A 23,307-nucleotide genomic window follows, 5' to 3' on the forward strand; every position below is an offset into this window, starting at 1 on the left:
GTCATGTGGTTTCTAAGACTTACTCAGGTCAGATTTGTGCAAAGTTATTCTGAGATTCACATGAGGTCCCAATGTACTCAAAAGGACGATAAACTTGTAGTTTATCTCAAAATAAACTAAACGCATCAAGATGGAACTACACATGGCGGCCTGCTCACAAAGTCCCGCTCGGTTTTGCAAGCAGAGAGAGGTCAAAAAATCTTAACCTGCTGAAGATACATTACAGTCTATAATTTATGGGCTATCAGTGGGAAAAGAAGTAAAAAGTGAAATCATGTAAAAACTGTATTGATGAAGGCAGCAAGTGCCAGAAGAAGACATTTGATCCTCACCAGACATGAATGATCTCCATTGTATCTTCTATCTCTCTTACTATGGGAAAAATGAAATGTCCTCAGCTATTGGGACGTTCCACGGAGCCTCTGTGCTCATGTATGTAATGCGAACATCCTTGTGGTGGCTTTGATGTGCCGCTTGACAAAGATCGTCATGCTGATTTGACGACTGACGTTTAGTTTGTTCCCACAGTTGTTAAAGTCCCGGCTGAGAGGCTGATCGGTTCAACTTGAGGATTAGAAATCTATGTTGCATTGGTGCATTCGTTTGCGTGACACTCCACCTGATCATTGGCCTGTCAAAGGTCACAGCTGCCACGTCGAAGGCAAGAATCTGACCAAAGATCTGCACCTGACCGCGGACATGTCAACACGCAAGTTCCATCTCTGTGAAGTATTTGTTGATGCTGGCGACAGAATATAAGCAAAACAGAATTTGCATGGACGTGAGAGTTTCTTCCCATACTATGCATAAACTGTATTTGACCTGTGTCCACAAAGGACGTCCCTATGAGCTTGTGGTTCAGAATGTATGTATGAAAATCTACATTTCCAGTGAGCTGTGTTGTGCAGCACAGAGGGGGAGCAGGGAGGGCTCATGGCTGGCTGCCGGATGAGGCCCCAGATGTGCAGCGTTGTTTGGGCCTGGTCCTGCGTTGTTAAGTGTGTAGTGAGGAGCAGAGCTACCGGACACACACTGAGGGGTCTGGGCAGCAGATGACGGCTCGCTCCTCGCAGAGCGTGACACACACTAGGCTATTTTCAGTATGAAATCATTAAGAACAAGTAATCCTGACAGAGAAATATACAGAGGGTAAAAAAACATCGGTTGAGGGATGAAGTACAAAAAAGGTCTGCAGTAGTTTTGAAATGAAAAACATTGAATAAGGTCAAACTGTGACATATTCATCAGGTGAATCCAACATTGTATGAACCTTTCAACTGGGCTGCTTCAGTAAATTAAGGTGATCATAATAAAAAGATGGCTCCGGGTTTGAGAAATGTTGTAACATGCCTGTTTCCACTGCAATTATAGGAGCAGTAAAAAGATTATTACCTTATAAAGTTTAATTTCCAATGTTAACGTCCTTTTAGCTCTGATTGGGTCTCTACCAATTCCTGAGGAAAAGGAAATGCTAAACTATGTTCATTAGTCAGTTCCTACCTTAGTTTTTGTTCCCGTTTGTAGTTGAGCAGGCAACATGTCATGAGTTCGTCAGAGCTTTTCAATGAAAAGTGAGTCATTGAGGAAAATATAGAGTTACTGGTCAGAAAATGAAATTGCCGAGCTGAGGAGAACAGCAGAGCTCATAACAAATCCCTGTGCGTACCTTACCATGAGTCATCTATTGCACATAACACAAAGTAATGCTCTCTTCTACTCGGTATAAAACAGGGGTATTTGGTTCAAAAAGCATAAGTTAAACTCAATAATCCCTTCAGCTAAGTTCCCTCTGTCTGCACTCAGACACTCTTTGCTGATTAATCAAAGTCATCAGTTCTCAATCTTTTTTTCTTCTTATCTTCCTTTGTCAGCAAAAAGGAAACAATCTGTAATTTTCTCATTCCTCTGTAGCCATTCTTCATCTTCTGACATGCAAAGTGCCCCTGGCTTTAACTCTGTACGCAGGTAATATTGTGTCTGTCACTCTGAGCCAAATGTCTTCTTGTTTCATGTACCTCCTCCTTCACTATTTTCAGGTTTTCCCTTTCTGTCCTCCAGCACGTGAATCTGTCCTCTGGGAGTTTGTTCGTCTCTTGCCTCAGTTTTTCCCTTTTTTCCCTGTTCGTCATGGTGATGGCCGGCTGTTCCCACACTGACTTCTGAACAGTGGAGTGGAAGAGGTAACAAGTCACCTACCTTCCCACTGGCTTGTTTGCTTTCCACCTTACGCTACGCACAGGGACTGAAACCGTACTATTTTGAGACACTTGAGGTGGGAAAATACTCCACCCAGGAGTTATGCAATTTACAAACATAAAGAAACGTTCCGTATTTCTTTCCTTTTTTTTCTTTTTTTTTCGAGGATGGCCCACACTTCTCGAGGGCCACGTGTGGAGTCCATGAAGGGTTTGTTGGACAGGCTCGGCGAGCACTCAGCTCGGGGAGGGAGTGGAAGGGTTCTGTCATGGTTGAACATGGGCGTCTGGTGGTGATTACAGAGCATTTGTTTCTGTCAGAGCACAAAGCTGCAGCCGGCTCTCTGCGTGATAGATGAATTAGTGGAAGTGAACTGGAAAGCAGGATAAAAGGGGACACACTCATCAATGAAACACTCTGACACTGAGACGTTTGGTGATTACCTGCGCCGGAATGTTTTTCTCTAACAGGGGCCAGATCTGACTTAAGAGAAATGTCTGCCATCAGTATTTTTCCCCTCTGTGTGTGTGTGTGTGTGCGTATGTGTGTGCGTGTGCGTGTGCGTGTGTGTGTGTGTGTTTTGTTTTCTCATGGATAAGATTTTCCATTTGTGTTTTAAGTCATTGTATCCAAACTTGTCCACCCCTCTCTCTAACCCCTTGTTGTTTTCCTCTCTCTCTCTCTCTCTCTCTTCCACAGACACACAAACACACACACAGACACACACACACACACACACACACACATACACACATACACACACATGCACCTACATAATAAACATACTAGTTGATGACCTGGCTAATGCTTGCTCCCTGTCTAAAGAGCAGAGATAAAAACAGAGAGGAAAGTGGCGAGCGGTGCAGTAGACCCCACCACCACCACCGCCTCCCCCACCTCCCCTCTCTTTCTCTCTCGCTCTCTCTCTCCCTTGTCCTCCCCAAGGGGATCGGATGTTCTCAGCCGTTATAAGCAAGCAAAGCTGGCGGCCGGCAGACCGTCTGGCTCCAGAGCAGCCCGGGCACACAGACAATGCCAGACCTTCTGTCATGAGGTTTGCTTTCACTGAGGTCAGCTAAACAAGCCTCGAGGCCCTAAACACAGCCATGTGCACACGTACGCCTTCATCCTCACACACGCACACACACACACACAAACACACACACACACACATCTGCACACACTCAAGATAACTGGCTTTACTTCCTACCCCAGGCAACAGTGTCAGTCTCTTGTTTGTGTTGTCTACGTCTGTGTTTGCAGTGTCACTCGGTCCCTGCAGACAATGACTTCCCTCTTCTTGATCATTGATTGGCCACCTGACCCGCTCACCGTGACCACGGCGACACACTTTGCATGCTGTGGCGTTTTAATCAGAGCATCACTGTGCATTATTATTACACATACCCTGTTAACACTGTCACCGGCAGCTGTCAGAGTGAGCTGCTGTAACACACTGTGACATATCACATTGTTACTGTGGACATCACTGCAATGAAATGTAATCCTGCAGTGAAATGTAACAAAGTACATTTACTCAAGTACTGCACAAACCTACAGGTACGAGATACTTTTACTTTACTGGGCTATTTACATTTTAAGCACTATTCATTTATGATGCTTTTTACAGTACAAGTCACTTTCACACATTCACCCATTCATACTGTGCTTTTTATATTAGACACAGTTCATACACAGCCATCAGGAGCAAGTTGGGGTTCAGTATCTATAGTGGACGACCCTATGTACCTCCTGAGCTACAGCCGACCCACGTTATCTAACACCAGAGGTGGTAAAAATAACACACATTCTTTACTCCAGAAGAAGTACAGATACTTGTTTCAAAAAATACTCAAGCAGCGATTGAACCTCTTTACCCAAGTTGAAGTATAAAAGTTCAGGCTCTGAAATGCGCTAAAAGTAAAAAGTTTTCTTCATCAATGCAAAGAAAACTTAAAGTCATGTCATACTAATATAGTTCACAAGACAAATTTAACTCAAATAAAATACCAACTTCTAAAAACAGGGGTTAAAGCCAGAAACATTTTGTGAGCATGAAAAACCGTCCAGGAGGAAACGTGTACATGAATGAAGTATTCATAATTTAAATAAGGCCAGGGATGGAAAAAAAACAATTTCTGCTTTTTCATAGACATTATCAACATAATCAGTATGTTGAATTTTTCACATTCTTCCATGTTGTTACTCTTTGTGACATGCGTTGTACTTCTCCTCTGCAGTAACTTGCAGCCATAATAATCCTGTATAATTATAAATCCTCAATTTCTTGCAAAAAAGTATTTTCCCTTTGATATGACACCTTCAAAACTCAAACTGGATTGCATTACTTATTTGTCGTCACTCAGTGAATATCAGTGAGTTTATACTATAAAATTAATTTTTTCACATTTTAAATTGCTCTCTCCCCACTTTAGCTTTGTCTTTCTCAATTAATCCACAAACATATAGTGACAGAACTGCATCTACATTATTAACATACTGCAGGACCATCCTCTCTCATGGTATGCAAAGTGTTATTTTGCCGTATTGATATATACCATGATGCAGTCAATATTCTGGAAAATGAATCAAGACGGATGCTGCTGCATAAAGCAGTGTCTGTTTTAGCAAACTCAGCAAATGAAATACCTAATAAATGTGGGTTCTTTATTATATTGATGAAAGAACATAAAAAACCTGCAGAGTCCTGATCATTTCTCTAATGGCTTTAATGTATTGGAGCATTAAAAAGGCAGGAGATAAACTACATGGAAAAATCTCTGAAAATACACTTTTTCCTCTTTATCCCCTTTACTTGTTCTTTGAAGTTATGAAAATCGTCTTGTGTCTGAGGGAATCATATATATATATATGTTATATCAGCTCAGTCCAGCTCTTCTTTAACATCACGCTGAATAAAATCCATCAGGTTTGGACTCTGTGGTTTTTATGGCTGCATGATTCTGTCTCATGTTTGGGATGTTTTGTGAGGGTTTGTGTAATGCATGAGCTTGTTATGACTGACTCCTCTTGTTCCAGAAGCATGATACATATATTCTCTTCTCTCTGTGCCTGAAAGTATAACCAGAGAAGAGGGGGGTGGGGGGAGAGGAGAAGAGGGGAGAGGAGAGGAGGAGAGAGGAGGAGGAGGGGGGGGGCACTGGACAGATCAAGGTCTCCTGTGTTTGGGGATGCGCCAATCAGCCCTCACTCAGGAAAGCAGAGTAACTTTTGTGAGTGAGTTATTCCAGCTGAGGCTTCTTTGTAGCCTGCTGCGGCTGTTTTTGATTTCACAGTTCACCCCCCCCCCCCCCCCCACCACCACCCCCACCACCACCACCTCTCTCTCCCAGCTAGAATCTCAGAATGCCCCCCCCCCCCCTCTCCATTCCTCCAGCAGCACTACCCCTGTTCTACTCACTGGTACTCACTCACGTTCACTCTCACATGTTAAAACAGTGACATGCGCCACAACAGGTGTTTACACTCGCTTGTCTGTCCGCACAGGTCTCAGGGTGATTTATGAAAGACGGCAGGAAATTAAGCATGAAGGATTACATTGTGTTTGAGGCAGCGGCCGGGCCTGCGGAGCGTGTGTGTGGTGTTCGCCGGGAGAGGCTGCTGCTGGCCTGCAAATGTGAGTCCTCTGATAGAAAGATCTAACACTTATGGACCATACAGTGGCGTGAACATTGCAGCACACTTTTGACAGGACCTTTTTAAAGGAGAATTCCTGTTCTTATAGTAGATGGAAAAATGCTAAAACGTTTTTATCATATATTTTATAAATTAAAAGAAGACGCAAAAATGAATGTGCGGATTTGCTGAACCCTCTTTTTGAGCTTCCAAAAATTATCTCCGGGGGGGTCATGGTTCCATAAAGGCTCTATAGCTTTTAGCATTCACTGAATATATTTTAGAAACATTGTTACGTGTTTAACCTAAATAAAAATTCTTCACAAATTGTCATATTTAGTTAGTAGGTAGCTTTTTTTTTTTAAGAATACTGAGTGAGCAAGGACACTGCAGGGGCCCATCAGATTTCTGCGGGGGCAAATGCCCCCTTAGCCCCGCTTCTGGATCCGCCCCTGCTATGTTCGGACCCCTGTTTGTTTGTAAGCAAGATTACACACAAATCCCTTTCATGTTTAGGGGACAGATATTTGTAATATAATAATATTTATGAGTGGGTTCAATTTGTTGCAGATCCTTATACAAATGTGGATGCAGTGAATTTAGATGTGGCTTCATTAGGGGACTGCTGGGCCTTAGCAGAGGTATGTGCTCAACTGACAATTTTATCAGTGCAAAAAGAGGCAGAGGCTTCTATACAGAACAATATGGGACAATATGAGACACTACTGTGTGTACTTCACACAGCAGATTGTGCTGTTTTATATGGAGAGGTCTACAGTGCAGTCTCTCTAGAGAAGGAAATAATAGCTACACGCTCTGAAATGTTCCCCTCCCCTTCGCCCTGCTCCCGCTCTGCTCTCTATCCATCTATCTCTCCTACATCTCCTTCCTCTCCTTCTCACCCTGGTTTTTTAATCACTCCCTCTCTCTGAATGAGCTGCCCTCGGATCACTGGGGCTTGTGGAGGTCTATCAGAAACATGTGTGGAGGGTTGGAGGCGGCGGATGGGAAGTCCTTCATCAGGCGGCTCACCCTCGCCTCTCGCCAAAGGGCCCGAGCCAGTGGGGAAGAGAAACTCTGCAGCGGGTTCAGAGACATAAACTTATTGGCTTTTTACAGGATATTATTTTCCACTGAACAGATAAACAGGAAAAAACTTCTCACCCTAAACCACTCTCTGTAAAATACAGGAGCCAGTTGGAGAAGTGGAACATTCCCTCCCCTGCTGGATTCGCCAGCCATTGGCGCCCCTGCTTTCAGCCTGTGCCTCTCCTGCCCTCTGCGTCTGTCTGACTAATGTGTGTTTTTAATTGTGAATCATACCATCACAGAGCCACATGTTGGGATCTTGGAACATCATCATCAATCAGGGACGATCAGAGACACCAGTAAAAGATTATTAAAGATGTGAATTAATCTCAGATTTTCCTCTCAGTTTGTGTGGATGAATTATTTGCTTATTGAAAATGTTTCATCATATCAATGTTGATGAATGACAATGGTATAAAGGCCGCCACTGACTGAATCTACACTTTCACTTGGCTTTTTTTATCAGAGCACTCAAACACTGCCCTCTTGTGGACTGTGTTGTCTTTTGAGATGTGTATTAGTAGTAATGTTTATGAGTGAACCATTTTCAAAACAAAACACTTTGAACAGCAGATCCAGATGAATGAGCACTCTGTGTGTGTAAAGCGTGTATTCGTGGAAGAAGTACTCGACAACAATGTCAATCCCCCCCCTTTACAAGTTAAAGCCCACAGAACTACAGAAAAGACAGTACAGCAAAGTACTTCTTTTGCGATTTTAGTTAGTTCAATGTTGAACATGATTAAATCTTTAAGAATTTGATAAAAATATAAAGGCATAAACCTTAAAGATATGTCAACTAAAACGTTAAGTAGAAGTAGCAGAAAAGGGAGGAAAACATCAAGTATGTCAAAGTAGATAAAAAATCCAGTCCTTAAGTAAACGTACTTTTCACGGCTGAAAATTTGAAACTTTTTTTTTTTTGCTCCAGTTGAACAGTGTCACTATGTTGTTGTTCTCACAAGCTTTACTGTCAAGAGACAGAATAATTGGATAGTGGCACAGAATAACTACATTTGAATAACTACATTTGAAATGTAGGCATTAACTGATGCTATGCAAACAACCAATCAGCCTTCAAATCAATGAGGTGTAAATTCACCAGTTACTGTAAGTACATTACAGAACCTAAAGCCCAGTCTTCCTGCTTTTTATAAAGAATTCACTGGAGGAGAATAAGGAGTCGATCTTCCCGCTCTCATGTGTTTCAGCTGCCGAGCTGAGAGAGCCTGGGAATGAGCCAGGAAGGGAATGGAAAAATCCACAGCATTTAGGTAAAGCTGTGTCATAAAGGCAGCACTAATGAGCCAGAGGTTTTAAGAGGGGGGAGGAAGGCAGAGGAAATTGTTTACATATGGATTTGAAAGAGCACAGGCATCACAGCTATGTTGTGTATTTAATGAAGCAAAGCAATCCTGGTGCATATGTCTCACTCGCTGCTGCTCCAACACTCCTCTTTTACACACACACATTTTTATCTTAATATTATCGACTTATTCATTCAAGAAAAACTGTATTTACTATTGTTAGATATTGAAAAGTAATTTGAAAGAACAGAAATACACATCGATGACGCTTGTATCAAGGGAGAATATCACAAAAGTTCCTTTCCTCGAACCCTTTCAGGAAAACTGGGTCCTTACGCCAAAAGCTACTAACAATATGTCACTTTTCTAATGCTACCAGCACCAAAACAAATAATTCCATATCAATTTTTTCTCCAATCTACTGCTTACGCTCAGAAAACGCAGGGATTGATCAGAGGCTGCGTGCAAAATGCATAAGAGATAAATGCAGACGATAGCTGAGGATTACAACTAGCCTGATTGCTTTCTTTTCCTGAAGCCACATTCGATCATCCCCTAAGCCACATTAAACTTCGTACCCATCAAAAGGGAAATAGGCCAGTAGTTTTAATGAGTGATATACCTGGAAGAAAAGCCACACACGGTATAGATGTGTCAGCCTCATTCAGCTGCTTCATCTTCACAGGAAATATAATAAGAGAAAAACTGTGAAAATCAAAATTGCCATGAAATACTGGTGTAGTGCTAGGAAACCAAACGGAAATGTTAATGTCCTGACAACAAAAATATGTTCATCACATTCAAGGAGCAGAGCAGTGAATTCAAATGTTGTAACCCATTTACTGCAAGTTGCATGATCATATAACTAAACTTTTTTTGAATGTACTTCTTTTTAGCCATTTTTCTTATTTATTTACGTATTTATGTGACATAGTGAACATCTGCCATTATTAAATTATTGCAAATTATTACTGCACTTCAACTGAATTACCATTCAAAGATATGCATTATTATATTATGATATTGTTTTACGCACAACACACATAGACAAGCTCTCTGTTGACATTTTTTTCTTGTTAATGTCAAAAGATAATTGAGTTTCTTGAAACTTCATTTTACACCCACACAGAAGACAACTTCTTCTCGTGCTTCCTCTGATTAAAGCTTTTACTGGCTGCTCCTCATCGTCGCACACATTCTTTACTTCAACCACTGTATTAAAACAACACTAGGTGATTTGCTTATGTGAGAGTTTTTTTAAAGACCCAATTTTATGTGAAACATAATTAAGGATTAAGTTTTGGTCCTAATCTGGTTGTGTGGTGGCTCCAGTATGCATCTGCTTTTTAGTCCAACACACATGTTGATTACGTTGCCTTAGTTTCAGTCTCTTATACAATCTCAATGTCTAAATAAAATAAATGATAATATAATAATGTCTAAGTAAAGATTTTTCTTGATTTATTAAAGAGCTAAATCATGCCAGTGTTTCCTAAATTGACTGTTTAGTCATCATATCATGTTTTATTAAGTTTTAAGGGATGTATGTGTTGATGTTCAAATGGAAACTGTTTATTTAAAGATGTTTTAAAAAGATTATGATTGTTGATATGCTAATGAAAATCACTTTTCAGGATACAGTAAGAGAGATAAAACAAAAAAAACCTAATGACTGCTTGCCTACTAATGCTAATGAGAAGACATTATCGGGAAACACCAGAAATGGTGATGAGTCCAATAAGAGCCTTGCACTGCCTGCAGTTCTCTGAAATAAGCAAGTTTTAATGTTCAAGAGTAATGCTTAATTATCCATACATGGCCATTTACAAGCATATTGCCACAGGGCTCCAGTTTCACAACAGTCCCCAATCTAATAGAAGATAGCATTATTGCGTGCAGTCAGAATTATTCACTGCATTACCCACGATTCATAGCATGTATTAACACAAGCAATTTCATGCATATGGATACAGTGGGTCTTAGCAGGGGAGCTCCTGATTGCTCTGAAACTAATTTCACAATCATTAGTTTTGGTGGTGGTGTGAGTGACGGAGTGTATTTACCAGATTTCAGAAAATGACAAGTTCCACCAGCTTTTGGGAGGAAGTTAGAAAAGATGAAAGTCTGATCTGTGTGAAGTTTCAAGTGTATGCTGTGTTGTCAGACAAAGGAAATCTGCTTTAATCGCCAAACTTTTCCTTTCCAAACTCAGAATCGACACATTATATATGATAAATAATCAAAATGGCTTATATCACTGATGATATCAATGTCCGCCCATAAAAACATATGTTTTTTTTAAAGAAACACAGAGGGAGCTGTCTTTGTAAACACAGGGCCAAGAGGAGCGGGCCCAACAGAAAGCCATTTTAGCCTGGAGGTGAAGTTAATGAATCATGGCCAAGTGCTGCATCGTGTCCTTATGTAAGATGAGGAAATATTGTGCTAAGCCTCTGAATCAACTTAATGCTGTTATGGGCCGTTTTTCACAATAAACATGTAAATTGTGTTTATGGAAAACCGAAAAAATCAATGGCACTGATTCACTAATAAATTACAACCACACTGAGTCCAGACCATGTGTGTGCATCGGCAAAAAAGTCCAGATAACAACAAAGGCATCATTAACACTCACACACACATGCACACACACACACACACACACACACACACACACACAAACACAGTGACAGTGTGACAATTAACAACGTTGAAACTGTGGCAGGTGAACACAGATCGGTTAAAACAAATTTTAATATTTACATCTGTGCTTTTCACACTGTAGCATGTCAATATGTTTTCAGTTTAAAACATAGCCATACATATGTATTATTCAGGATGACCATTTACTAGAAAATAAATTACATTCACAAAAATTGTATGTATCATGATGAATCACATTAATCCTTGTAGTAACCAAAATATGCCAGTAGGTGGCGACACCTTCTTTACCTTGTGGGAACAAAGGTATCAGCTAATAAATGTAACTTATTTCTATCAGATTTGATCAAATCATTCTGGATAATTGTTTTAAAATAAGCACAGCACCAGAATTAATTAATGAAGTGAAAACTGTGCCACTATCCAATTAGGTTCTCTTTATGATCACATTCAAAGATGATGCAATTATATTTCTTAATAAATAATTTACTGATACTTTATAGATCCATTATAGGACAATAATGGGGAATTATTTTGGGGTTACAATAATACAGTTATAAATGTCCATTTATAGAGGCTGATGGGATTCTTGCTTTCTGTCATGTTGGCATTTATACATGTTACTGTAATATGGTAAAGAAGTTGCTCTTTTAAATAATTGATGTTTATATAAAACAGGAATGAGGATGGTTAACCAATGATAAAAACATCTGTTAGAACTTTGTGAAGTGAACCTTGTATGGTTCTGCAACTTCCCAGGTGATCACACGTGCAGCCACCTGTGAGGAAAACACCAGAAGATAGATTTCCACAATGGTGGGAACCAGTGAGAAGAAGGCAGATGATGCAGGCAGGGAGGTGGATGTGATGATGTGTCACCTTCGTGGGTCTGAAGCCGGAGGAGGAGGATTTGAGGGTTGCTTCGGGTTCAGGTTTAGAGGGAGGGATGAAAAGAGAGAGAAAGAGAGAGGGAGGAGCAAGGTCACTGATGCCCCAGATTTGGAGGTGCCACTGTCTGGGGACAGATTGATGGCTTCAAGCAACAGATAACAGCTTGTAGTGTGAAGGGAGATTAGAAGAAGAGGCAGAGATTGTAGGGAGAAGCCGACCCCACCCTTCTGGGTATGTGCTGAATGGTCACCTCAGATCCGAACACACTGCAAACAGCTGCTGAGCCAATCACAGGTTTGTGGAGGGTAAATGGGAGCTACTCGGATTTTATTAAATCATACTAAAGAAATACTGGAGAGCAATCACTGATCACAGATAAGAATAACGCATAGACGGATGATTAGCTGTCTTAAAATTGAATTATTTTAAAGAATTCGCTAGTCTCATAACACTTCTTATTTCACTACAATCTGTCCATGTGGATTTACAAAAGGCACATTTACTCGACCTGCTACTCCGTCCTTATCTAATGTTGTTGTGACAGCAGCCCAGCTGATTGGGCCTCGTCCAACACATCCTGCTTGTTTCCCATGTAGCCCATGAGTGGTCCATCACAATGCCATTGTTAACCACCACATTGTCTGCAGCCATTACTTATTCAGCCAGCCACCGGGCCTTTTGTCCAAAATCTCCACTTCAGTCTGTCCCTAAGACCTTCTCCTGCATGCTGTGGCCCATCTGCCCCTCTGTCTGCCACCCCCCCCCCCCCCCCATTCCCTCCTAACACGCACACACACATTGACACTCAGACACGAACACGCAAAAGCTCTCCACACCAGCTGTCCAGCTCGTGTCTCCCGGTGGATGTTGTCCCCAGAGCAAATCAACAGAGTTAACATGGAAGATGTGGTCACCGCTCAACAGCTTCTTCAGTTTAACAATAGTAGTTTTAAACGCAGAGTGATCTCTTCGCTGTTCTGACTTGATTTGAACAGATTTAGTGACAGAAGGTCTTCATGTCAGGTACTGCATGGAACAGCTTCAATCCTACTCTGTCACCACAAGCACAGTATTCTAATAGTCTATGATATCAATATGTATAAACACTCTAAACAAGATCATTTATTCATGTTTATGTTTATAATACAATAATGTGTTCTTCACAAACATGCCACACAAAAAAAATGTTAAAATGCAAAAAGTTTTACAGAGTTACAATTTGTAAGGTGGCACTGTCAACATACCTATAATACGTATTAAAGAGGAAGGAAGTAAGAAGCCATGCCAAATACCTGCTTAGACATAGTCAGCAGTCATTGATGGAGGATATCAATGACTCTAAATAGAGAGATATTTATTTATTTATTTATATCCAAATACTACTGAATGCCCCCCCCCCCCCCCCCCCCCCCCCCCCCTTCAGCCTCTTCTGGAGAGATGTGTCAGTGAAATGAAATCACTTTTATGAGCGGATCAGAAGGATTAGTCCTCAGGGTCTTCTATTCATGGACACACTCAATGCAAAAAAGTTGGATCACTTTGCAGTGTTGACATATATCTGGTTACAGCATGTTTTACATGTTGTGCATCTTAAGTTGTATACGTGTTGACTCAACATCCCCTGACTCAACACTGAGTTCAGAGGAAACTTTTTAAAATGTGACATGGACAGTGTGTGAATTACCAAAAACCCCATTGTGTTATAGGAGTTTATCACGCAGGAGGATTTCAATAATGCATTTGAATTTGGTGGTTGAAGGTTTTTCCCTGAGTTTAGTGGGAGAGTTCACCCAAAAATGAAAATTCACCAAGGATCTACTCACAACTTTGCCGGTGGAGGGGTGTGTGAAGTGTTTGAGTCCACAATACACTTTTGGAGTTTCAGGGATAAACATTGGTGCAGTCCGATACAATTGAAGTAAATGAGGACCCTTCACAGCGGCCATTTATACTAAAATCATGGTGTAAATGGTCCAATGTGATTGCCGCGGCTAACGGACACTTGGATGACACCACACAAGCAGTATGGAGCCATTTTTTATCTGTTTCTGTTTGAAGAATTGGTCACCATTTACTTCAGTTGTATTGGACTTGGCTGCAACGCTGTTTCCCCCTGAAACTGCAGAGTGCCTTGTGGACTGAAACACTTCACCAACCCCCTCTCATCAGCACGGTGAATTTTCATCTTTGGGTGAACTGTCCCATTAAGAAGGGATTTCTTATTTGGACTTGCAAACTGAATGAGGCTTTACTTCACTTCCTAGTGTCACGTGTTATTTAGTGGTGTTCCTGTGACAAGGAGAAAAGTAGATCTCAGCTGCATGTGTGGAGGAAACACTTGCTCCAGGTGGAGGACAGACCAGCTGACTGGGGACCAGGGGGAGGGGACTGACAGGCGGCTGGAGGAGCTGCTCCACACCGACAGACACACCACTTGAGCGGAGTGAACCTGCGACTCGAACCGCTGCTGCTCAGCCCCCGGCAGCTACCGAGGCTGCTGCTCTGGAACTACAGCGAGCTAAGCTAACTAGCCAAGAGCAATAAGCTAATTATTGTCAACGCTGGGCGGTGGAATCAGACCGGAGCACTGTCACTGGTTGTGTTGTAATTTAAAAGATGTCCATATTACCGTTCACGCCTCCGATCGTGAAGCGGCTCCTGGGCTGGAAGAAAGGGGAGCAGAACGGACAGGAGGAGAAATGGTGCGAGAAGGCGGTGAAAAGTCTGGTGAAGAAGCTGAAGAAGACCGGGCAGCTGGAGGAGCTGGAGAAAACCATCACCACACAGAATGTCAACACCAAGTGCATCACCATACCCAGGTAACACACACAGCTAGCGCTAGTGGACTTAGCCACGCTAGCGCTAATGACAGCTAGTTAGCTCGAGTAGTTTTGCGCTAGAACGAGTTAACATTGTCACGAACAGGTTAGCTACCGACGTGATTGATGAAAAGAAAAAATTATATATAATTGCATTATTTGTGTTTCCCTCGCACCGATCGTTAGCTTTAGCTGCTACAGTGCAAACAGATATACAGAGGAGCTAGAGCTAGCATTAGCGCATCAATGCAAAGTTAGCCCGCTATTTCTGCAGAACAAGCTCGTTCTGTTTGGGAAGAAGGCGACAGCCAGTGGTCATTTTGTCAGTCTGAAATACCGATGCACGAGTAAACGTCACGTTTGTGTGCGTGTTCGCCAAATGTGCTGCACAAAGACCCACGATCACACACATTGGATTGTGTTATGTCACACTCAGGCGTTAGTTGTGCAGCAGGAGGATGCCCAGTGGACCCGAGGCAACCTTTCCCAGAATGTCCCTGTTGTGAAGTGATTGTGATGGAGTGTCTCTGAAAGTGTCCAGGCTGCAGGTTTGTGGGACACGTTGTGCTGCACAGACAAGTGTGTCCAGAGTTCACACGTGTGATGTGCAGACGGAATAGGGCTGACTCACAGACGATGTTTATGCTGGAGTGTGTGGACTGTGGCAAAGTGTTCAGCGTGGTACTCCCCGTGTTAGATACCCATCTGTCCGAAGTCAGTCTGAACACATGAGGGCAGGTTTTTGTACAGTTGTATTCTCAGAGGTTTGAATGAGTCACAACATGGTGAGGGATAGATAACTATTATACAGTTTTAATTAGTACATTCACTGGACATGCTTTTTCAATCTGTATTAACTCAGCAAATGTCAAATCTGTATTTCAAACTGTTGCCCTGGCCTGATGGGAAAAATGTAACCGTAAATAAAAGTGGATACTGTCTGCACAAAACTCAGCCAGGAAGAACAACATACAGAGACATAACAACATGTAGACTGTATTTCTACATTGTCAACTTTTTTTTGGCATTGGCACAGTCACTCTTTTCCTTTTTCCTGTTTGAATATAGATTTCAGAATCAGAAAGTATTTATTGCCAAGTAGGTTTACACCTACAAGGAATTTGCTCTGGTTATTGGTGCATACAATGAACATAGAAACATAAAAACACAATAAATACAACACACATAAGAAAAGCAATACAAATAAACAATATATATTTACTCACTTTTTCTAATATTTATACAAAGTAACATTTATTTAGACATAAACATATCTAAATAAAAATATATAAAAGATATAAAAAGTGAAATGCAAAATGCAAAACAGTGGACAGTGTCAGATTGCAATATGCAATTTATTTGTCTCTCTGCTCTTTGTTCTTATATGAAGTGAATTAAGGCCCCACTGGCCCCGCTGGTAGGAGGCAGTGTTGAGGGAGTTCAAACCCAGCAGTAACTTTCTAGCTGTAATTCATACTTGAACTTTTTTTAAAATATATATTTCATCACTTTGCTCGCGTGATCAATAAAACTAGGAGCTGCGATCATAGTGGGTAGAGAAGTCGGAGCATGGGTGGTAACCTTATATTAAAACCCTCTTCTCTGGTTTTGGGAATGTGCTCCAGGCTTTAGGGAGGGTGTGGGCCACTCTTTGGATTGTGGTTCAATCTCAGTGTGTCAGCATTTCAAAGTGGTAAATGCAGGCCGGAGATGCTCGAACTTAGAGTGGACTGGAGCCAACAGGAAATTATTATGGATTAATACATCTCCATTGTGGTAGCTTCAAGAGAAGATCAATTGTCTGGTCCTCTGTAGTATGTCGAGAGTTTTATAACTTCACAATAAACTTAGTGTTTTTGATTTGTTTGGTGAAAAAGCAAACCTGCTCACTATGGTACATGTGTTTATTTTGACAGACACAGCAATAGGCTCAGACTTTTTATTAATGCCTCTTATTATCTGTGGTACACAACTTGCAGACAGAATGAAATGTTTGTTGGTTAAGAAGAAATTAATAATAACTGGAGGGCTTTTGCTTTTTAATACCTAACAAGTCAGTATAGAGGTGGCAGATAATTATGAGAGACAAAAATCACAGAAATAAATCATTCTAATCATAAATATAGGGTTAGGTTGTTAGGAGGCATGGAGGTACTGGGCAATACACACTTATTTGCTTGTGTAACATCATCAAAAGTTTTTCTTGTTGTTGCTCCTGCAGTGAAACTCTTCAACAGACAGTGGCTTCTCTCCCTCTCAGGATATTGTTATGATAAGGTGAAGGGTTGGTGATGGGATGGTAGTGAATCACCGGCTGGAAGCTGTACAGTTGTTGTATCGTCTGTTGGATAAGAGGGTTGCCTCAGTCCAGCTGTGTGGCAGAGTGTCATGATGTCAGAGTGACAAATCAGGGGTGACAGGACAAGGCCCAGGCCTGTCTCCCGACAGAGGCATGGCAGTGCTGACCTCAGCTGCCCCAACAAACACACCCTCTTTGCAGGAGGCAGTGCTGGAAAATCTCTTTTGCAGTGACCCTTAGTCCCATATTTACACCTTTCTGTTGTCTTATATGTAGTTTTGATATCCATAAAATGGTACATTTGTGGTTTTAAGTACCCAGGACCATCTTAATAAATGCTTGCATCTCCTCTCATACACTTTCTTACTCTCTTCACTAGAACAGGGTGTTTTGTGTCTTCTGGTTGCCTGACTGGAACACATATATAGCAAAGTATAACAAAATAACATGCTTATCTCAAAATCAAATCTCATGGTAACAGTGTCCATCTCATTCTTGTTAAGCCCCTAAAAATGCTTTATCTGAAGGATTTTGAGCTAGACAGAGATTGGATCGCTTTTTTCTTCAATTCCCTGGAGGACCTAATGCTAAAGTTGCCTGGAATTATCTGGTTTATTGTCAACTGAACTGTTTATTGGAAATTATAGTACTTTGCTTTAATTTAACAACATTAATAAGATATATTTCCGGTCACCTTAAAACTAGTGCCCAGCGAGCTATAACTTGTTTTCCTTGAACCCAAGTCCCCCTCTGACATACTTCACGGGAGGCCCGGCCGTGGTAAAGAAGGAGAACCATATGTTTCTTGTCTGACAGTTTAACAATGAGCTGAACTGTTGGCGAGTTCAAGTGGAAAAAACCTGTCACCACTCTGGAGTCAATGTGAACAGACAGATCAAGGATCTGTTACAGCCCTTCTTTTCCCTTTTAGTCATTTGATTTTCATGGCAACATACACATGGTCCTACACTTCAAAGGTACATAATTACTGTTGGTATGAGTTTTCATCACTTTTTGCTCACAGCTGTCTCTTTATGCAGTCACGACTTTATAGTAGAACATCATCCCATTAGACAGCTGACGTTCACTGACCGGTGTTGCTGCGTGGGAAGAACTGAGGGAATGGTTGGCACCGAAGAGCCTCTTTCACACCTATGTAAATACAGTCAATGAAAAAAAAATGTATATTAAAGTTGTGTATTAGAAAAAAACAACTGGTCTGACGTTAGTGAAATACTTTGGTGTTCTGCCCACCTGGTAATGTTGATTTATGTAGAACAAGGTAATAAATTGTTTATACATTTTATCCTGTACTTCAAAGACATTGTTTCAGCATAAATTAGAGCAGAGCAACTCAAAGTGGTTCCTTCTAATCCGCATGTATCATGTTTCTTTTGATGGTATCTCTCAGATCTTTAGATGGGCGTCTCCAGGTCTCCCACAGAAAAGGTCTTCCCCACGTGATCTACTGCCGCTTGTGGCGCTGGCCCGATCTGCAGTCCCACCATGAGTTGAGAGCCGTCGACCACTGTGAATTTGCCTTCCACACCAAGAAGGACGAAGTGTGCGTCAACCCCTATCACTACCAGAGGGTGGAGACGCCAAGTGAGTGCAGTTAATTGCTACGCGATCCAAATTCCGGTTTTCAAAATAACACTTTTGACGGAGGTCTACAGAACCAAGTGTGTTTTTTTTAATGAATTTATCTGTATATGTGTGTATGTGTAGTTTTGCCTCCTGTCCTTGTACCACGGCATACAGACATCCCCGCAGTGTTCCCACCACTGGATGACTACAGTCCATCTATTCCTGAGAACACCAACTTCCCCGCTGGCATTGAGCCCCGGAGTAACTATATTCCTGGTGAGAAAAACTAGGCCTCTCATTCTGAAGGCAGAAAACATCTTTAAATCTTATCATTGATTGATTTTGTCCTTTTTATTCTCTAACAAAAAATATAGTGTTCATCAAATCTACTAATGCGTTTCACAGAAACCCCCCCCCCTGGGTATCTGAGTGAGGATGGAGAGACCAATGATCACCAGCTCAACCACAGCATGGACACCAGTGAGACACAATTCCACCTCATACTGTTCTAATTATGCCTCATCAAGATCCTGACCCAGTCCTGTACTCCTGCTCTATTTCAGGTTCACCCAGCATGTCGCCCAATCCTGTGTCACCCGCAAACAGTAATCTTGGTAAGCAAAGGCAGTGAGCTTCACTTACAGAGCCTACCATTCATTACGGGCAGTCATAAGTTCAACTGAAATCACATCCATTCATCCTCTGCTGTGTAAAGTATTGTGGTTATTACATGTATGGGGTTTTTTAATAAGATGAATTTTCATCAAAGTTATATAACCCAGGCATAAACAAGAAATTAAAGGCAAGGTGGAAAAATATAATTGATCATGTTAATGAATTAATTGTCATATGGGAGTTCAGATTTTCTATATATTGACTATATTTTATATATATCATGTCTGTCAAATCAACATTAACTATTGGTTGAATAGCAGTTAGTGTTATCTCTAGGGCCAACAGTGGTCTGGAGGGTTCTTCCATGATAGGGCGATCAAACGCTTCTCTTGAAGTATACTACCATCTTTTAGGGTGTGTTTATGTGGGTGAGGGACAGACCAGTAATATACAGGAGACGTGGACTCCTTCTGTGAGGGCCTCGGGGCAGTAACAGAGAAAGTATGGTATGAATGGAGTCTTAGTCCAGGTCCGTCCTCATCTGTGGAAAGGCCAACTACAGACAGTTAGTGATAATGCAATAACAGTAACATCCTGTTGCCTGGTTATTTTATCCATGTGCAAAGCCACAGGCAGGTCACTGTTTGAAAAAATATACACGCGTGTCATGTCTTAGCCCTTCCTGGCTGGGGCCGTGAGGGTCGTGGGAAAGAGCCATTGAAGAGAAATCAAAGGGAACTTTATCAGCAGTGTACATCTTCCCAGTCAAATGGTTGTTTGACCACAAAGCACTTTACCTGTTCCCATGAAGAGTTTTTTTCATGGCTCCTACTGAAGCTTGCTTTGTACATTTCTCTCTCTCTCTCCCCTCTCACCCGCTGTTCACACAGACTTACAACCCGTGACGTACTGTGAATCTGCCTTCTGGTGCTCCATCTCCTACTACGAGCTGAACCAGCGTGTAGGAGAAACCTTCCATGCCTCCCAGCCCTCCCTCACAGTAGATGGATTCACAGACCCCTCCAACTCTGAGCGCTTCTGTCTGGGCTTGTTGTCCAACGTCAACCGCAACTCGGCAGTAGAGCTCACACGCAGACACATAGGTGGCCATTTGATTTCAAACGAGTATCGCATAAGATTTGATGAAATCTGCATTTTAAATCTGCACTTGACATAATCAGGTGGTCTCTGAGCTACAATCTTTGCTCCTCCCCTTCCAGGGCGGGGCGTGAGGCTGTACTACATCGGGGGCGAGGTGTTTGCAGAGTGTCTCAGTGACAGTGCCATCTTTGTCCAGAGCCCCAACTGCAACCAGCGCTACAGCTGGCATCCGGCCACCGTCTGCAAAATCCCTCCAGGTTAGTAGGAGAAGATGTGTACAAACCCGTGACGTGACCAGAGCATAAATCAGTCCTTATGACCCACTTACCCGAACATCCACGTGCTTCTCAGTGCTAATGACCCTAATAATGAATCTTTTGTCTGTCAGGCTGCAACCTGAAGATCTTCAACAACCAGGAGTTTGCTGCGCTGCTCGCACAGTCCGTCAATCAGGGCTTCGAGGCTGTCTACCAGCTCACAAGGATGTGCACCATTCGCATGAGTTTTGTCAAGGGTTGGGGAGCTGAGTACAGGTAAATAAAATATCAATACAAAATTAAGCTGCTGAATAATGGATATCGATAATTATATTTGTAACATCTAATAATTTTTAAGGTATCTTTATTGAACAATTATTGTTATTTATTTATGTTATTTACTTAATGACAAACTTGTACTGCGGACAATGGTAGCACACTTCAGGACTCAGAAGTTGTATTAAGCTGAACTCTCAAACTTAATAAGAAAACGTGCGAGGGCTTGATAGTTATGATCAGGATGCTTTAATTCATTTAAGGGTTGAAAAAGAAGGATAAGGGGGGGGCTTCCTCACAGACGGTAGCAGTCTTGTAAATGAAAAAGAGGGTGATGGGGGAGGGTGCAGCTGTGAGTGTGTAAGAGAGGGATGAGTAACGGTGGAAGAATGCAGCAGGCATGCAGTGATATGGGGGACATGGGAAGGTGAACTCATTTCAGACAACCTTTGCGAGGGGACTCCCACTGGACTACGAGTAGTGGGGGCTCAATTTGTGGCACCAAACACCTCGGAGAAAAATAGCTCTGGTAGAAACTTGAATGACTTAGAAGAGACGGTAGATTTGGCTTCACGGTTTGTGCTAATTCAACTTAAAAAAGTGGACTGTATCTTTGCATTGACTGCAATGAGGTTATATGAAGACTGAGATGACTCGTAGTCATTTGAATTTGTATGGTACCATGAGTTGAAGCTTGAAAACAAACCACATTGCCTATCTCCTCATCTTCCCTGCAGGCGGCAGACGGTGACCAGCACCCCCTGTTGGATAGAGCTGCATCTCAATGGTCCTTTGCAGTGGCTGGACAAGGTCCTCACACAGATGGGCTCTCCCAGTATCCACTGCTCCAGTGTGTCATAGGAGTGGCCCCCTGTCCCCCAACTCACTTAAATACAAACCACATGGGCAAACTCAAGTATCCTTCAATGACGATAACGAAAGAGACGCCATTCGTCAAGTATCTCCCCTCCCTTGTCTAGAACCTTTCACCGCACATGTACAGCATAGCACTTATCTTAGAACCATCTAGTGTTTCCATTGAGCCACGACATTGTTTTGTTTTCATGTGTTCAACAGGGAACCAGGGTATTTGCTGTAGGATTCAAAAGAATACCCTAATTTTACTCATTGTTCATTCAGAAATAATGTCTGTGCTTGGTCAATCTTTTATACAGGGGATTGAAATGTCATCATCTACATGTATCATTTTTGATTCTATGAATTAGCTGAAATTGTGAACAAGCTGCCATGACTGGTGTCAGAACCACTTGTGTTAACACTGAATCAGGAGGATTATTTATCAAAATGCTTTAACTTGAAAAGGTTATTCTGTTTATTGACTAAATAGAATATATATAATTAATATTTTAAGTACAAGGTACTTTGCCCATATTGATTTATCTGTATTAATGAAAACATTAATTATTGGAATGACAATTTAATTGGTATTTTATCTATTTTTAACAAAATATAGACATTAGCACCATTGTTTCTTGATGAGAACCCTTGTATGAAAACTATTTTGCTCAGTGAAAGAGACATTTTATAAGTTATTTTTGCATATTGTCCTGCATGGGAATATATTTTTATTATTGCCTCGATATAACTGTACATAGATATTTATAGCTTGTGATTTCTTGTGGTCATGCGTTGCTTGAAACTGTGGACCTGACTGACCTCTGGCATGAGTAGATTCACAAACACAAGACTTTTGAATGACCCAAAAACTTAGCCGCCTTTGACGCAGGCATTTCTATCACATAGGATTACTGTACCAGCTCTTGCTGTTGTTTCATAATGACACAAAGTAAGAGTGATCATAGTGGACTGAATGAATTTAGGTGTGACTTCAGTGTGAACAGTACTTAGTAGCATGAACCGTGGCTGTGGTTCTTCCACGCTGGTTTTTTAACCTTCCATTAGCCAGTAGTACACTATGCTCCTTGTGGGTAAATGATGCACTTGAATTCTAATGTGTTGATCAGTGTAAAGCTTTAGTTCCAGTGGTAATTTGACTTGTCCAGTAAATACTGTATATTTCATGTACATTGCTACAGTATAAGGCATGTGTCATATGCTCGCTGTCATTGTCTATGAAGCCACCGAGCTATTCCTGCATTTACTTACAGTGCATAAGACTGGGACACCGTGTTATCCATTAAAAACGTTACATGGTGCTAAACTGAAATACTGTGTACTGCAATGCATTAGGTAGTTGCTCGATCTGTATGAGTACTTCTGTTCCTTGATGTTTGCAGTTGTTGGTTTTCTGTTCGAAGTCTTATGTACATGTTTATTTCATGTAGTTTAATATTTGTTGACGATTGTTTTGTTATCTGTGAAAATTTAATAAATTGCAACTGGGTAAAAAAATTGAATTAAAAGCTAATGGCTTGCTGATTCAGTGACTGGGGAAGCAACATCCTAAAATCCAATATCACTTTACTGTAATGAATGCTACCGTCGGAGAAACTAACCTTTTGGTGGTCATCTTGTTGGAAAGTGTGATGTGTCAATCATTCTTGCTTCTCCAGGTACTCACATCTTGCAACAATATTTACCTTTGCCAGGGT

General features: G+C 41.5%; 1 protein-coding gene across 1 annotated transcript; it reads left to right on the forward strand.

The window, feature by feature from the left end:
- The first annotated feature begins 14,113 nt into the window (after positions 1–14,113).
- Positions 14,114–23,136, forward strand: smad3b (SMAD family member 3b). Its single transcript, XM_062390121.1, has 9 exons — positions 14,114–14,599; positions 18,310–18,503; positions 18,627–18,761; positions 18,891–18,965; positions 19,049–19,099; positions 19,991–20,203; positions 20,321–20,458; positions 20,590–20,734; positions 21,472–23,136. The coding sequence occupies exons 1-9, from the start codon at positions 14,397–14,399 to the stop codon at positions 21,593–21,595; spliced, it is 1,278 nt and encodes a 425-aa protein (XP_062246105.1). The 5' UTR covers positions 14,114–14,396; the 3' UTR covers positions 21,596–23,136.
- The last annotated feature ends 171 nt before the right edge of the window (positions 23,137–23,307 follow it).

The sequence above is a fragment of the Platichthys flesus genome, chromosome 6 (assembly GCF_949316205.1).
Source record: "Platichthys flesus chromosome 6, fPlaFle2.1, whole genome shotgun sequence".
Lineage (NCBI taxonomy): Eukaryota > Metazoa > Chordata > Actinopteri > Pleuronectiformes > Pleuronectidae > Platichthys > Platichthys flesus.

Coding starts and splice junctions, on each gene's coding strand:
- smad3b (XM_062390121.1), top strand. CDS start 14,397: ATGTCCATATTACCGTTCACGCCTCCGATCGTGAAGCGGCTCCTGGGC. Junction 18,966..19,048: donor CAACCACAGCATGGACACCA/GTGAGACACAAT, acceptor GCTCTATTTCAG/GTTCACCCAGCATGTCGCCC. Junction 19,100..19,990: donor ACCCGCAAACAGTAATCTTG/GTAAGCAAAGGC, acceptor CTGTTCACACAG/ACTTACAACCCGTGACGTAC.